The sequence below is a fragment of the Hemitrygon akajei genome, chromosome 8 (assembly GCF_048418815.1).
Source record: "Hemitrygon akajei chromosome 8, sHemAka1.3, whole genome shotgun sequence".
Lineage (NCBI taxonomy): Eukaryota > Metazoa > Chordata > Chondrichthyes > Myliobatiformes > Dasyatidae > Hemitrygon > Hemitrygon akajei.
In genome coordinates this window covers 169,981,213-169,997,042 of record NC_133131.1, presented here as the reverse complement: position 1 = coordinate 169,997,042, position 15,830 = coordinate 169,981,213, and the positions used below count along the sequence as shown (strand labels likewise).

Genomic DNA, 15,830 nt, shown 5'->3' with positions numbered 1-15,830 from the left:
TTCATATCCAAATATATCACACACAGCAGTGGTTTCAGCACAGATCCTTTTTTCTAGTTATAGACTTCTAATCAGAATGAGATATCTCCACTAGTACACTCTGTCTTCTATAGCCAAGTTAATTTTGAATCCAATCTACCAAATAATCTTGTATCCCATGTGCCTTAATCCCAGCCTACCATGACGAATCTTGTCAAATGTTTTACTAAAGTCCACATCCACTGCCCTGCCCTCATCAATCATTTCCATTACCCCCTGAAAAGCACCTCAAAAACTTATTTTTTCATAGGACAAGACCTCCCTGCACAAAGCCATGTTAAGTATTTCTAATAAGTTCATGCTTTTCCAGATGTGAGTAAATCAGCTGTCAGGTCTCTCAGTGGGAGAGCATTTTGGAGATAGTGATCACCATTCTATCTCCTTTAGCATAGCATTGGAGAGGGATGGGAACAGACAAGTTAAGAAAGCATTAATTGAAGTAAGGGGAAATATGAAGCTATCAGGCAGGAATTTGGAAGCATAAATCGGGAACAGATTTTCTCAGGGAAATGTATGGCAAAAATGTGGCAAATGTTGAGGGGATATTTGCGTGGAGTTCTGCTTAAGGTCATTCCAGTGAGACAGGGAAAGGATGGTAGGGTACAGGAACTGTGGTGTACAAAGGCTGTAATAAATCTAGTCGAAGAAAAGAAAAGCTTACAAAAGGTTCAAAAAAGATTATAAGGCTAGCAGGAAGGAGCTTAAGAATGAAATTAGGAGAGCTAGAAGGGGCCATGAGAAAGCCTTGGCGAGCAAGATTAAGGAAAACCCCAAGACATTCTACAAGTTTGTGAAGAGCAAAAGGGTAAGTTGTGAAAGAATAGGACCTATCAAATCTGATAGTGGAAAAGTGTGTATGGAACTGGAGGAGATAACAGAGGTGCTTAATGAATAAGTCCTGACGAAGGGTCTTGGCCCAAAACGTCAACAGCGCTTCTCCCTATCGATGCTGCCTGGCCTGCTGTGTTCTACCAGCATTTTGTGTGTGTTGTTGCTTAATGAATACTTTGTTCCAGTATTCACTACAGAAAAGGATCTTGCTATTTGTAGGGATGACTTTCAGCAGACTGGAAAGCTTGAGCATGTAGACCATGTAAGAAAGAGGACGTGCAGGAACTTTTGGAAAGCATCAAGATGGATAAGTCTCCGGGATCGGATGAGATGTACCCAAGGCTACTGTGGGAGGCAAGGGAGGAGATTGCTGAGCCTCTGGCAATGATCTTTGAATCATCAATGGGAACGGGAGAGGTTCCGGAGGATTGGAGGGTTGCAGATGTTGTTCCCTTATTCAAGAAAGGGAGTAGAGATAGCCCAGGAAATTATAGACCAGTGAGTCTTACCTCAGTGGTTGGTAAGTTGATGGAGAAGATCCTGAGAGGCAGGATATATGAACATTTGGAGAGGCATAATATGATTAGGAATAGTCAGCATGGCTTTGTCAAAGGCAGGTCGTGCCTTACAAGCCTGATTGAATTTTTTGAGGATGTGGCTAAACACATTGAAGAAGGTAGAGCTGTAGATGTAGTGTATTTGGATTTCAGCAAGGCTAACTGAGAAAGCAAGGAGACATGGGATCCAAGAGTCCTTGCTTTGTGGATCCAGAATTGGCTTGCTCGCAGAAGACAAAGAGTGGTTGTAGACGGGTCATGTTCTGCAGGGAGGTCAGTGACCAGTGGGGTGCCTCAGGGATCTGTTCTGGGACCCCTTCTCTTCGTGATTTTTATAAATGACCTGGATGAGGAAGTGGAGGGATGGGTTAGTAAGTTTGCTGATGACACAAAGGTTGGAGGTGTTATGGATAGTATGGAGGGCTGTCAGAGGTTACAGCAGGACGTTGATAGGATGAAAAATTGGACTGAGAAGTGGCAGATGGAGTTCAATCCAGATAAGTGTGAAGTGGTTCATTTTGATAGGTCAAATATGATGGCAGAATACAGTATTAATGGTAAGACTCTTGGCAGTGTGGAGGATCAAGGGATCTTGGGGTCCAAGTCCATAGGACACTCAAAACTGCTGCACAGGTTGACTGTGTGGTTAAGAAGGCTTACAGTGCATTGGTCTTCATCAATTGTGGGATTGAGTTTAAGAGCTGAAAGGTAATGTTACAGCTAAATAAGACATTGGTCAGACCCCACTTGAGGTACTGCAGTCAGTTCTGGTCTCCTCACTACAGGAAGGATGTGGAAACTATCGAAAGAGTGCAGAGGTGACTTACGAGGATGTTGCTTGGATTTGGGAGCATGCCTTATGAGAACAGGTTGATTGAACTTGGCCTTTTCTCCTTGGAGCGACGGAGGATGAGAGGTGACCTGATAGAAGTGTATAAGATGATGAGAGGCATTGATCGTGTGGATAGTTAGAGGCTTTTTCCCAGGACTGAAATGGCTAGCATAAGAGGGCACAGTTTTAAGCTGCTTGGAAGTAGATACAGAGGAGATGTCGGGAAAGTTTTTTACTCCGATAGTGGTGAGTGCATGGAACGGGCTGCTGACGACGGTGGTGGAGGCGGAAACAATAGGGTCTTTTAGGAGACTTCTGGATAGGTACGTGGAGCTTAGAAAAATAGAGGGCTATGGGTAATCTGGGGTAATTTCTAAAGTAAGTACATGTTCGGCACAGCATTGTAGGCCGAAGGGCTTGTATTTTGCTGTTGGTTTTCTATGTTTCTAAATCCTATACTTGAGAATATTCAATAATTTTCACACTCTGATATAAGGCTCGCCAGCCTATCCTGTCACTCAGAGAGCTGTAGAGGCTTCATTCAAAACAAACATTGCTCGATAGTCAAACATGGAGGGAATTAAGACATGTGAGTGCATTGCTGGTAAAATAAACCCTGGATCTTAATTCATGGTGTAGCACGGTAAAAAGGGCTGAATGACCTACTCCATATGGTGTAAATTAATCCTTCGTCTAGGAGGGTGTGGAGTCAAAGAGAAGTTGGTAGGCTTGGAGAGAGAGCATGTTGCTGGTAGAGAGAAATAAAGTGATGGGCATTGGGTCTGATGGGATGGTCCCTTGGGAGTGACATGGACAGAAAATGCTAGAGGAACTCAGCAAGTCAGGCAGCATCTATGGAGGCAAATAAGTAATTGACATTTCAGGCCAAGACACTTCATCATGTCCTAATTTCCTTGTTGAAGATTCCCAGCATCTGCAGAATCTCTTGTGTTTAACATAAATTGACAGCCTCCTTTTCTCATATTTATACAGTGCTGTCCATTCCCTTGATCACAGTTAGGTCAGCAATGAGTGATATTTTGATTCCATCCACCCCATTAAATTCTTTAATCCCTTTTAGGTACAATAATTGGATCACCTCTGAATCTTCTACATTATTATCTTCTTATTCTAATTTAGTTTTTTGTGCTCCCTGCATCACATGCTGTCAAAAACCTGTATAACCTTCCAGATGAGCTCTAACCAGAGATTGATACATTCCAGGCATAACTTCCCTTCCTGGTATTTTCATTAAAAATACACAAAAATCATTATCAGCTTTCCTCCAAACTCCTGAAGGAAACTATCCCAGGTTTGAATGCTAGTCAGACATTTCTTACAAGTATGGGAGTGCAAATAGAATTGCTCTGTTATATTACCAAGGAGTGCTGCCACAAGAAAGCAGCATCCAGCATCAAGGACCCCCACCATTGAGGCCATGCTCTTCCTGCTATTACTCTCTTGTAGGAGGTACAGAAGCACTCTGTCTCTCACCACCAGGTTCAGGAACAGTTACTACCCCTCAACCGTCTGGCTCCTAAATCGGCATGAATAACTTCACTCACCTTAAATCTGAGCTGGTTCTACAACCTACCGATTCACTTTGAAGGCCTCTACACTTCATGTTCTCAGTATTATTTTACAACTTATTTTCACAATTTGTCATCTTTTGCATATTGGTTGTCAGTCTTTGTGTATCATCTTAATTATGCGCCGTGTCGTATGAAGTGGGCAATCACAGTCTTTCTGTGACCATGATTGTTCTTGGCAAATTTTTCTACAGAAGTGGCTTGCTGTTGCCTTCTGGGCAGTGTCTTTACAAGGCAGGTGATCCCTGCCATTATCAGTACTCTGGTGTCAGTGGTTGCATAACCAGGACTGATGGTAAGCACTTGCTGCTCATACGGCCATTCTCCTGCTTCACGTGTCTGATCAGGGGCTAGGCAGGTTCTACACCTTGCTCAAGGGTGATCTGCAGGCGAGTGGAGGGAAGGAGCACTTTATACCTCCTCTGATAGAGATGTATCTCCAGCCCGCCACCCTGTGTTTATATATAGTCTTTCATAAATTGTATTGTATTTCTTTATTTTTCTGTGAATGCCTGCAAGAAAATAAATCTCAGGGTGATATACAGTAACATAAATGTACTGAGGGGAGACCTGATGGTATTGGTGCAACTATCAGAAGCATAGGTAAGTTAAGCAGTCAGGTTCTTTTGTCTCAAGGAAGAAATGTCAAAAATTAGAAGACGTGCATTTAAGGTGAGAGGGGAAAGGTTAAAGATGTGCAAAGCAAGTTTTTTTTAAAAAAGAGTGGTAAATGCTTGGAATGTGCTGCTGAGGAAGGGGGTGAAAATAGATATGACAGTGGAATTTAGGTAGTCAGGTGAAAATGTGGGTGCCTGGAATGATCTATTGGGGGTGGTAATGGAAACATAGAAAATAGGTGCAGGAGTAGGCCATTCGGCCCTTTGAGCCTGCACCACCATTCAGTATGATCATAGCTGATCATCCAACTCAGAACCCTGTACCTGCTTTCTCTCCATACCACCGATCCCTTTAGCCACAAGGGCCATATCTAACTTCCTCTTAAATATAGCCAATGAACCGCCGGTGCCTCAACTGTTTCCTGTGGCAGAGAATTCCACAGATTCACCACTCTCTGTGTGAAGAAGTTTTTCCTCATCGGAAGCAGATGCATTAGTGTTGTGTAATAGGCTGTTAGACCAATAAATGAAGAGATATTGATCATGTGCAGACAGAAAAGGTTTAGTTTAGTTGATCATGTTTGGAGCAGATACTGTGAGCCACAGGGCCTGTTCCCATACACTATTAAGTCTTGATGTTTCCCCTAATACACGTGGGCTACAACCCTTCTAGAAGGTGGACCTTTACCCCTTCAGGGATCCATGTCCCAGTATTGACTATTGCTATTGTCACCAAAGACTCTACAGATGCACCAAGAAGAGAATTCTCACTGGTTGCATCACCATCTGGTATGGGTGGACCACTGCGCAGGATCGGAAAAGGCTGTAGAGAGGTGTAGAATCACCCAGCTCCATCACGGGCTCTAGCCTCCCCATTATTAAGGACATCTTCAAAAGGCAATGTCTCAAAAAGGCAGCATCCATCATTAAGGACCCTATCACCCAGGACATGCCCTCTTGTCATTGCCACCATCAGAGGAAGTACAGGAGCCTGAAGACACATACTCAACAATTCAGAAACAGCTTTTCCCCTGTGCCATCAAATTTCTGAGCAGACAGTGAGCTATCCTTTTGCACTACGTATTTATATTTTAAATACTTTTTATTGGGGTAACTCGTAGTATTTTTTTATGTGTTGTGTTGTGAAGCAACACGTATGTCAAAAACCTGATTCTGAATGTGTAAATGGTAGGGCTTTTTCAGGGGCGAGGAAGTTAGCTGATGCAGTCAGGTTCCTCGGTAGCACAGTGGTTAGTGCAACATTATTACAGCTGGGGGCGAAGGAGTTCAGAGTTCAGTTCTGACACCATCTGCAAGAAGTTTGTACATCCTTCCCATGACCATGTGGGTCTGGGTGCTCCCACAGTCCAAAGACGTACCGGTTAGTAGGTTAATTGGTCATTGCAAATCGTCTTGTGATTAGGCTTGGGTTAAATAGATGGGTTGCTGGATGGTGTGGCTTATTAGACCAGAAGGGCCTATTCCATGCTGTATCTCTAAATAAAAATAAATTTTAAAGTGCTTTTCCTCTTCTGCAGGTGCCTGTGCAGTCCTGGTTCGATGACATGTCGGACACAGAGTTGTATGATCTGATTCCATTCTTTGAAGGACTGAGCAAAGAGGAAGATGTTTACACTATGCTGCAGAACCTCCGTGGCAGGTAGCGACCGAGCTCCAGGCATGTCCTCGTGGCAAATTCTTTGCATTGATCTTGGCCCAATTTTTTTTTTTAATTTCCATCCGACCCACAGCCTCCCTCCCCCCCAACCCCCTTCAGCGTTCTGATTTTTTTTTGTAATAAGGAAGTTTCCTTCAGTCCCCCACCCACCCAATGCCTTGCTTGGATCAGAACTGCATCTTGTGGAGTAGGAGTGGGAAATATCTCCAAATGGGAAGCACTTCAGCGTTCGCTGCAGTGAGCTTACCACGGACACGGTGATTGGTGACTGTCCAGCCTCTCAAAGCCTGACGTCAGAAAGTCAAACATGACCAGACTTTTAAAAGGAAACAACTATCACTTTAAAAAAAACACACATACACATGCCACGTTGGAAAACAAGGAGAAGAAAGAATCTACTGCAGACTGCAGTTGGAATATAAACCCTCTCCTTCTCTCCGCCTACCAAAAACAAGTATTCGGGCAGTTCTGTGATATTTTTTAAAGTTTTATTTGCTCTTCGGTTTCTTTTCACAGATATTGCTATGCAGACAGTCGTACTGATCTACAGTAGCTGACCTTACTCTGTGACCTATTTTGCAGAATGAAGTGCCTTTTTGAAAAACAAAAATTGATAATTTTAGACGAGAAAGAAAAGCAAACTTAATTTTTTTGTACTCCGCATATTCCAGAGATCTTTTATCTTTTAATGACTGTATGTTTTAAAACGAGAGAGAGAAAAACACCTTAGTCTTTATGAGCACTGTTATTTATGCTGAACACATTGAATTATAAGTGCTGGGTACAAGATTGCAGAGCCATTAAACTTTTAAATTTTACATCAATTGGCTTAACAATAGTTCATGGCACCAAATTATAATATTTTTAACTGCTATTTTAAATAGGGGACGGTATAAGATTACCTTGTGGGCAGCCATTGCAGTATAACTTGATAAGGGGAAACAGGAGTCTAGACAAGTGTCACCGGTAATTTGGGAAATGTCACTGTCCTGCCAGTGGACAGGGCGGGTGCTTTTCCTCCGACCACCCACCCCCTCACCTCCATATGACTGCTTTCTGAGCCTCCCCACTCATGACTGTGGCCGGGCTTTCCAGTTTTCCTAAGCTCTGCTTCAAGTTCCCATGACTTGGGAGAGGGGGCAGGGGTGGGGATGAGGGGGAGAGACTTTGTATCCACTGTGTTAATTGCCCCCATGGGTGGGTTGTTGGTTGCCCCTCATTCTCTGTACCGCTGAAGGGCAGCAAGTCCAAGTGGAGAGCAAAGCTGAGAAAACAAAGGTTTTTGCGAGTGGGGGGCATGTTGTACGGTGCTGATTTCAGGGTCTTTAAGATGCAATCTCTACAAATAACGCCAGTGTTTTATGTTTTATTTCGGACCCTTTTCTCCATGAATCAAATCAAAATACTTAGTCGTAGTAAAGCAATGTCCATGCAGAGCAGTGTGGGGTTTATCGTCTGATCGAATGTATTTGCACAACATGATGGGGAGGGGGGCATTTGCCTTTTTAGTGAAGCTCAAGTTGAGCGGGGGGACTGGGAACAAAAGATGGTGAAGCTTTTGTGTTGCCCCACTTCTTGGCAAGTGAGGTTTTCCTGCCAGTCTCCTCTCATAGGAGCAGGAGTGACCTGGCGGTTTGACCTCGGGGACCTGGTATGCGACTTGTGAGCATTGTGTCTGAGCTTATGTTGGGCTTGACTCCTGATAGTCAACCCCCTCCACCGTCATTCATTTTCTCAACCTTGAACTTACTCAGAGCCTCACGGTTGAGAAATCACTCCTTTCCCTGATGAACTGGTATACATTTCCTCCTGCTCTAATACCCAAAACAACACAGTGGAAATGCTGAGGGAACTCAGCAGGTCAGGCAACATAAATGGAAATCAATAAACAGTGTTTTGGGCCAAGACCCTTCAGCTGTACTGGAAGAAGTTGGGTGGGGGGTGGTGAGGGAAGGATTCCATGTTGATCCTAATCCACACCCCCCCCCCCCCCCCCCAGCCTCTTGTCTTCACCCGCTGATCACCTCCCCCAGTGCCCCTCCTCCTTCCCTTTCTCCCATGGTCCGCTCTCCCCTCCTACGAGATTCCTTCTTTTCTAGTTCTTTACCTTTTCCACCTATCACCTCCCAGCTTCTTACTTTACCCCACTCCCCCTACCACCTGGCTTCACCTATCACCTGCCAGCTTGTGCACCATCCCCACCCTTCACCTTCTTAATGTGGCTTCTATTCCCTTCCTTTCCAGCCCTGATGAAGGGTCTTGGCGCAAAATGTTTATTCCTCTCCATAGATGCTGCCTGATTTGCTGAGTTCCTCCAGTATTTTATGTGTATTGCTCTGGATTTCCAGTATCTGCTGAATCTTTGGTGTTTGTAATAACAAGACTAGCTGGCTTGTACCCTATCCCATCCCGCAGTTTAACGTGGCGCACGCGCCAGGTCGCTGTCTCCCTAAGGGTGCCCTGCTCTGAAAAGCGGAAGTGAGGAACAGGCAGTGACCCCAAAACACCAGGAGCTCCATTGGCCCGACATGCCTCAGTCCAGTGGTAGAACTGGGCACTTCAGCCCGTCATCTTCCTGCTGATAATCAGGTACGTCTGCAGCAGTCTCATTCACTGGCACTTGGTCCACGAAGCTGAGTGATTCCAGGTGCTGCTTGGTGGTTTTTGAGAAGCCGGTTGGTGTCCACAGGGGCCCACCAGGCCTGATAACATCTTTGCTTCTTGTCAGCGATGGCAGCGAGCAAGGCTGTGAAGTTGGCCACACATGAGGATCTAAGGGAGGCAGGGGGAGCTGGAGGAGGGCGGAGATCTGAGGTCATCCAGTGGTTGTTCCATGGGGCAGGCGATGTTCTGCCCTCATGAACGCCAGGCTGTGTTCAAACAACAGCCTTATGGCAAAATCAGAGGCGATGAGTATGGCTTGGGATGGAGCATGTTACAGACCCATGGGCCCCCGCGCCATAGAGTGTACAAGCCCAGCACTTTGCCCCAGCCAGTGGTAATAGAGCGCTCGCCATTTTGGCTCCCCTCTTACCCCTTCTATTCATCTGTCCTGCCCATAACCTCCCTCTGGTGCCTCTCCTCCTCCCCTTTCGCTCATGGTCCACTTTCCTATCAGATTCCTCCTTCAGCCTTTTACCACCTATCATCCTCTCTTCACCCACCAACCCTCTTCCTCACATGGTCTCACCTATCCCCTGCCAATTTGTACTCCTTCCTTTGCAGTCCTGATTGAGGGTCTTGATCCAAAACATTGACTCTTTATTCCTCACACAAGTGCTGTCTGACTTGCTGATTTCCTCCAGCAATTTGTGTGTGTTGCTCCAGAGCTCCATAACCTTTGCCCGTTCACGGCAGACTGTCTCAGGGCAGGTAACGTTTTCCTTGGAGGAGACTGTCCTCACCCAGTTAACCATCCTGCACTCGGCACCATTAACTCACCCACCATTTTCAAAGCTGTCACTGACCCACTTCCCAGAAGAGAGGGAGGCAAGGGTTGCAGACTGTGCCCCTGCCTCCTCTGCTTCCCCAGCCTTTGGTGGTGAGCGTTGGTTTATACAGTCGACCCATTTCCCAGTTGATAAAGGAGACACAGGAAGCTGCAGATACCGGAATCTGGAGGACCTCCGCGGGTTGAGCAGCAAACCGGGGGAGTGGGGGGCGCGCGACATGGTAGCGTAGCAGTTAGTGCGATGCTATTACAAAGTTCAATTCCGACGTCACCTGTAAGGAGTCTGTACGTCTTCCCTGTACAAAGAACGGGTTTTCTCCAGGTACTCCGGTTTTCTCTCACACTCCAAAGACGTACTGGTTAGTAGGTTAATTGGTTATCGTAAGCTGTCCCTTTGTTAGGCTAGGGTTAAATCGGGAGTTGCTGGGTGGTACAGCTCAAAGGGCCAGACAGACCTGTTTTGTGCTGTATCTCGACAAACAAACACTTGACCTTTCAGATAGAGACCTCCATCTGGAGTTCCTCTTGGAGGTGGGGGGCAGTATCTTTTATTAAACTAAGCTCTCTTGATGCTTGCTGGTTTGGGCCCCCCCCCCCCCCCCCGCCCACTGGCAATATATTACGTCTTCTCTGGCGTTCTTGCTCTGGGTAGATTCCTGTGCCCAACCCTTCAGGTTGGATGCAACCAGTGTGGTTAATGCTTGCTTTGTTCTTCTGGTCTTCCCCTGTTGGCAGTCCTACTTCTTCATTTCAGAGTGCTCCCCACCACTATAGAGCATTCCACTTTACACTTTGGGCCCTGATGATTGGTCTCAGTCTGAAACGTTGACTGTTTATTCATTTCTGTAGATGCTGCCTGACCTGCTGAGTTCCTCTGGCATTTTGTGTGTGTTGCTCTGGATTTCCAGCATCTGCAGAATCTGGTGTATTTGTGGTCTGCTTTACACTAACCACCTCCAGCCGACCCTGGGCACATCACGTGTGCGCACATACACACCCCCCTCAATATAATGATACAGTGCTGGTGTATGGGCTTGTGGCGCCATCGCCCACAATAGTCCCTCCTCTCCCCTACTGCCTGCTGAAGAGGTAGATTCCTCCTGTATATAATTGTCTCGAACCAAAGTTGGGATGCTCTGAACTTCATAGCGTGTAACCAGGTGATACCGTGGTACTTCTCCTTCTTGCACTTTCCTCCGGGCTGGGAAGTTGTTAGAATTATTTTAAACAAACACTAACACTTCACACACTCCCCTTTTCTAAGCTTAACATCCCGGGCTGCTCTCCTAACATGTAGGCACTTCTATGGGTGGTGATTTGCTTTTGGTAAATAAACAGTTTCAGAAATGTGTTCTTTTTTGAAATATCTTTTCCCTACTTTGTGCAGTCACAATTGAAACAAACGTGCCAACATTCTCGTGTTACTGCTCTGTGTGTGTGTGTGTGTGTGTGTGTGTGTGTGTGTACATGTAAGGATCGATATCCTACTCTCCGGCTCATTCTAATCTCTGATTTCTATTTCCTGGGAGGAAAATTTGGGTTTTGAATGTGTATTGTAATGCCAGCTATACAATGATGTTTGCTGTTGAGAGGTGTACCTCTCTGGTGAGGGGTTGTGTGTGTGTATGTATGTATGTATGTCTGGTGAAAGGTGTGAGTGTGTATGTCTGGTGATGTGTGCTTGTGTGTGTGGTGAGGTGTGTATTTGTGTGTGTATGTGTATGTCTGATGTATGTGCGTGTGGTGCGGTGTGTGTATGGTGAGCTGTGAGTGTTTTGTGTGTGTGTGTGAGTGTGTCTGATGAGGTGTGAGTGTGTGTCTGGTGAGGTGTGAATGTGTGTGTCTGACTGGTGCTATATTTATCATCTGATGCTGTCAATGTAAGAGGCACAAACATGGCCAGTTAGCTAGACATCACTTTTTAGTTTGTTTTACAGAGTATAATTATGTCCATCTCCTTTCTTCTAATATAGTAGCGTTGGGGTTCAAACCAATGTCTTCTCCATTCTTTCTAAGAATCTTGGTGAACAAATGAACCACTTGCCTTAAAATCCAAAACCATGAATGTTAGTACAAAGTAACTTCTGTCCAAGACACAAGTTGTACAGACTCTGTGGTGATCTCCACCACCCAGTGGCTTTCTTTTCCCAAAAAAGCGCAATGCTGTTCCGAGGGCAAATTTTGGCATTTGTTAATCTTTAAACATGCAAGCTCTTCAGTTTTTTAAAAAAAACAACAAAATCCAGTGTTCTTAGTCTGTTCAGTGCCTCCAATTCCAAAGGTGCTCCAAAGGACACTTGCCTGTTCAATGATTGCCTAGGGGATTGCGGGTGGGTGGGGGGGGTGAGAAAGGAGAAGGGTAGCTATGCAAAATCAAGCGAGACAGGACGAGGGGAAATCTTCCACACACCCTTTCCACTCGGCCACTTTCCCTTCCCCCAGACAGAACTGTGTGGTAGTGATGTTCAGATCAGGGATGGGGTTGGAGCGGGAAGGAGGTGGCGTATGACTTGTTTTTCATGGTTTGAATGTGGTCCAGGAGTTGGCGACACTTTTTCCACTTTGATCAGCAATACTTGAGAAACACTATGAATCTGAGAGAAAGAAACAGAAATGGTTGTTACTGTCGGTTACTGAATAAATCTGTTTCTTTACTTTCGCCAATAAAATAAACTTTTAAACAACTGTGGTGCAAGATTGTTTTCCTTGTTGGCTTATTATTGCAAAACCAAGATACAATTTAAAAAGAACTAGGACAAGAGGACACAACTTCAGGATTGAAGGAAGCCCATTTAGAACTGAGATGTGGAGAAATTAATCAAAGGGCGGTAAATCTGTGGAATTTGTTGCCATGAGCGGCTGTGGAGGCAAGTAATTGGGTGCATTTAAGGCAGAAATAGGTAGGTTGTTGATTAGCCAGGGCATGGGGAGAAGCTAGGGAAATGGGGATGACTGGAAGAATTGGATCAGCCCATGATTGAATGTGTCCAATGGCCTACTTCTGGTCTTATGTTTGCGTGCTCTCCAGACATCTTGTCAAAAGTATTAGTAGGAAAACAAAATGCAGTTACAGAGAAAGTGCAAGGGCAGCAGAGGTAGAGTGGGAGATCAAGATTTGTCTTTAGTATATATTCAGTGGCCACTTTATTAGGTACACGTGAACCTCTTAATGCAACTATCGAATTGTCCGATCATTTGGCAGCAACTCAATGCATAAAAGCATGCAGGCATGATCAGGGGATTCAGTTCAGCTCAAATATCAGAATGGGGACGAAAGGTGATCTAAATGATTTTGACCGTGGAGTGATTATTGGTGTCAAATGGAGTGATTTGAGTATTCTGCTGGGATAGTCGTGCAGAACAGTTTCTAGGGCTGGGTTTCCCAACCTTTTTTTTATGTTAATGGACTAAAACCATTAAGCAATGGGTCTATGGGCCCCAGGTCGGGAACCCCTGCTGTAGAGTTTACAGAGAATAGTGCAAAAAAAATGTAAAACAGCTATGAGCTTCAGTTTTGTGGGTGAAAACAACACTTTGTTAATGAGAGAGAATGACCAGACTGGTTCAAATTGACAGGGAGTTGGCAGTAACTCAAATAACCAGAAAAGTATTTATAAACACAGGACACATTGAACCTTGAAGTGGATGGGCTACAGTAGCAGAAGGTCATAAGAGAAAATCTGCAGATGCTGGAAATCCAAGCAACACACACAAAATGCTGGAGGAACTCAGCAGGCCGGGCAGTACCCACGGAAAAGAGTACAGTTGACATTTCAGGCCGAGACTCTTAGGCAGTCCTGCCAAAGTTCCTCCAGGATTTTGTGTGAGTAGCGGAAGATCATACAGATTTCCACTCCTGTACCAAGTGGCCACGGAGTGTATAAGACGTCTGTTCAAGAGTCTGATAACAGCAGGAGCCACTTCATTCCCTACTGAAATGCACTGTTCATTTTGTGTTTTAATGAGAAAACCTGTTACTAGCTATAAACTGCTTTCCACTTCAAAGGCTGGTGACTTCAAAGGCATTTTCTGTTAAATGGCACAAGAACAGCGCAGTACTAGGCTCCTGTTTACTAGGCTGAGGCCTGGAAATGGATCCCCTTCTGTTCGAAAGTGGAAGGCAGAGCCAAAAACCGGTTTCAGACTTCACCACCAGAGCAGCAGGGTAAAAATGCAGAGGATCAGACCGCTGGCTCGCCCACGCATAAACTGGGGCAGTTCCTGGGGGGTCAGAGACACCTGCTGCAGTTGTGAAGGCTCTCAGCCCAGAATGTTGACTGGCTATTGCTCTGCATATGGTAGATCAGGGGTCCACAGACCCATTGAATAATGGTATTGGTCCATGGCACAAGAGGTTGGGAACCCGTGACATAGATGCTGCCTGACATACTAATGCCCTCTAGAATGTTGTATGTGTTACTCGATTTCTAGTACCTGCAGAATCTGTGTTTATGATTTTCTGCTCCAGATTTTAGGTGACTGATGAAGCCAACGTGGGAACAGCTGTCTCTTACACTGAGTGGGCAGGAATGTGGGTCAAAGACAGATTTATTGTCAGAAGCATTTAGAACAGAACACTACAGCACAAGAACAGGCCTTGTAGTTCACAATATTGTGCCAAACCAGTTAAATTAGTAATCAAAAGGCAAACTTAACTAATCTCCTCTGCCTACACAATGTGAATATCCTTCCATTTTCCTCACACTCTTCTGCCTATCTAAAAGTCCCTAATGTATCTGCCCCTACCTCCATTCCAGGCACCTGCCACCCTCCTCGTCTCTCACATCTTTGAACACATCTCTCACACCCTCCACCCCTCTCACCTTAAATGGTATTAGACATCTGAACCCGGGAGACAGATACTGCCTGTCCATCTATGCCTCTCATAATCTTATAAACCCCTATCAGATCTCCCCTCAGCTGCTGACACTCCAGAGAAAACAACCCAACTTTGTCCAACCTCTCATTACAGCACGTGCCCTGTAATCCTGGTAAACCTCTTCTGCACCCTGTCCAAAGCCTCGGTGTTATTCCTATAATGGGGTGACCAGAACTGTATCCAATACTCCAGATGGGGCCTAACTTGAGTTTTATAAACCTGCACCATTGTGCCTTACGAACTCAATGATCACCGTGGGAACATATAACGGTACAGTCCAGGAACAGGCCCTTCAGTTCACAGTGTTAGGCCATACCAATTAAATTAGTAATCAAATGGGCAACTAAACTAATCTCTGCTGCCTATATAATGTCCATATCCCTCCATTTTTCTCACATTCATATATGCTCCGGTGAAACGCAAAACTTAGTTGCAGCAACATAGCAGGTACAATATTCACAAGAAATCATAGCTGGACCACACTTGGTCTGTTCTGGTTGCCCGCACTAGGAAGAACGTGGAGAAAGGTGCAGAAGAGGTTCACCTGGTTGCTGTTTGGATTAGAGGAAAGGTTGGACAAATTTGAGTTGCTTTTTCTGGAGCATCAGAGGTTGAGGGAGCTCTGACAGTAGTTTATAAAAGTCGCAAATAAGGTAAGCAGAATCTTTTCCCAGGATAGAATTGTCAAACACCAGAGGCACACTTTTAAGATTAGAAGCTTAAAGCAATGTCAAGGACAAGATTTTTACACAGAGAGTGGTACACTCAGTGACCCTTCTGTACCTAATAAAGGGGTCACTGAGTGTCAGTGGCCTCCTGACACTGTAGCCCATTCTCATGTTGTGCATTCAGAGACGCTCTTCCTTACACCACCATTGTAATATATGGCTATTTGAGTTACTGCCACCTTCCAGTCAGTTTGAACCAGATGGATATATATATACACACACACACGAGGAGAATTATCTCAAATACCTATATCAATAATAATTCATATAAAAGGTAAAATAAACATCAAGATCATACATAGTATTAATCTAATAGTATGTAATAAAGAAAAAGATAATTGATTCTCCTCATCCATGAAAAGAAGAAAAAAGATAAAGAAACTTTTATAATTATTATATACATTAAAAAAAACCACAAAACAAAAAAAAAGACAGAGAAAAAAAGGAACTGGGCAGCTCAAACTGAGAGTGAAAGCAAGAAAAAAGAAAAACTTTCTGATCAAATCCAACACTTCGAGAAGAACTGCTGCTCGGTGGATGTTTTTTGCACCATTCTCTATAAACTATAGATTGTAGTGTGTAAAAATCCCAGGAGATCAGCAGTTTCTGAAATAATCAAACCACCACAT

General features: G+C 44.7%; 1 protein-coding gene across 2 annotated transcripts in view; it reads left to right on the top strand.

Moving 5' to 3' along the window:
• ctdspla (CTD (carboxy-terminal domain, RNA polymerase II, polypeptide A) small phosphatase-like a) overlaps positions 1–6,567 on the top strand; it is a 241,000-nt gene extending 234,433 nt beyond the window's left edge. For both annotated transcript variants that reach the window (XM_073055057.1, XM_073055056.1), the window contains one exon: positions 6,004–6,567. In XM_073055057.1, coding sequence (XP_072911158.1) covers positions 6,004–6,129 — 126 coding nt within the window. In that variant the 3' untranslated portion in view covers positions 6,130–6,567. The remainder of the gene's footprint in view (positions 1–6,003) is intronic.
• The last annotated feature ends 9,263 nt before the right edge of the window (positions 6,568–15,830 follow it).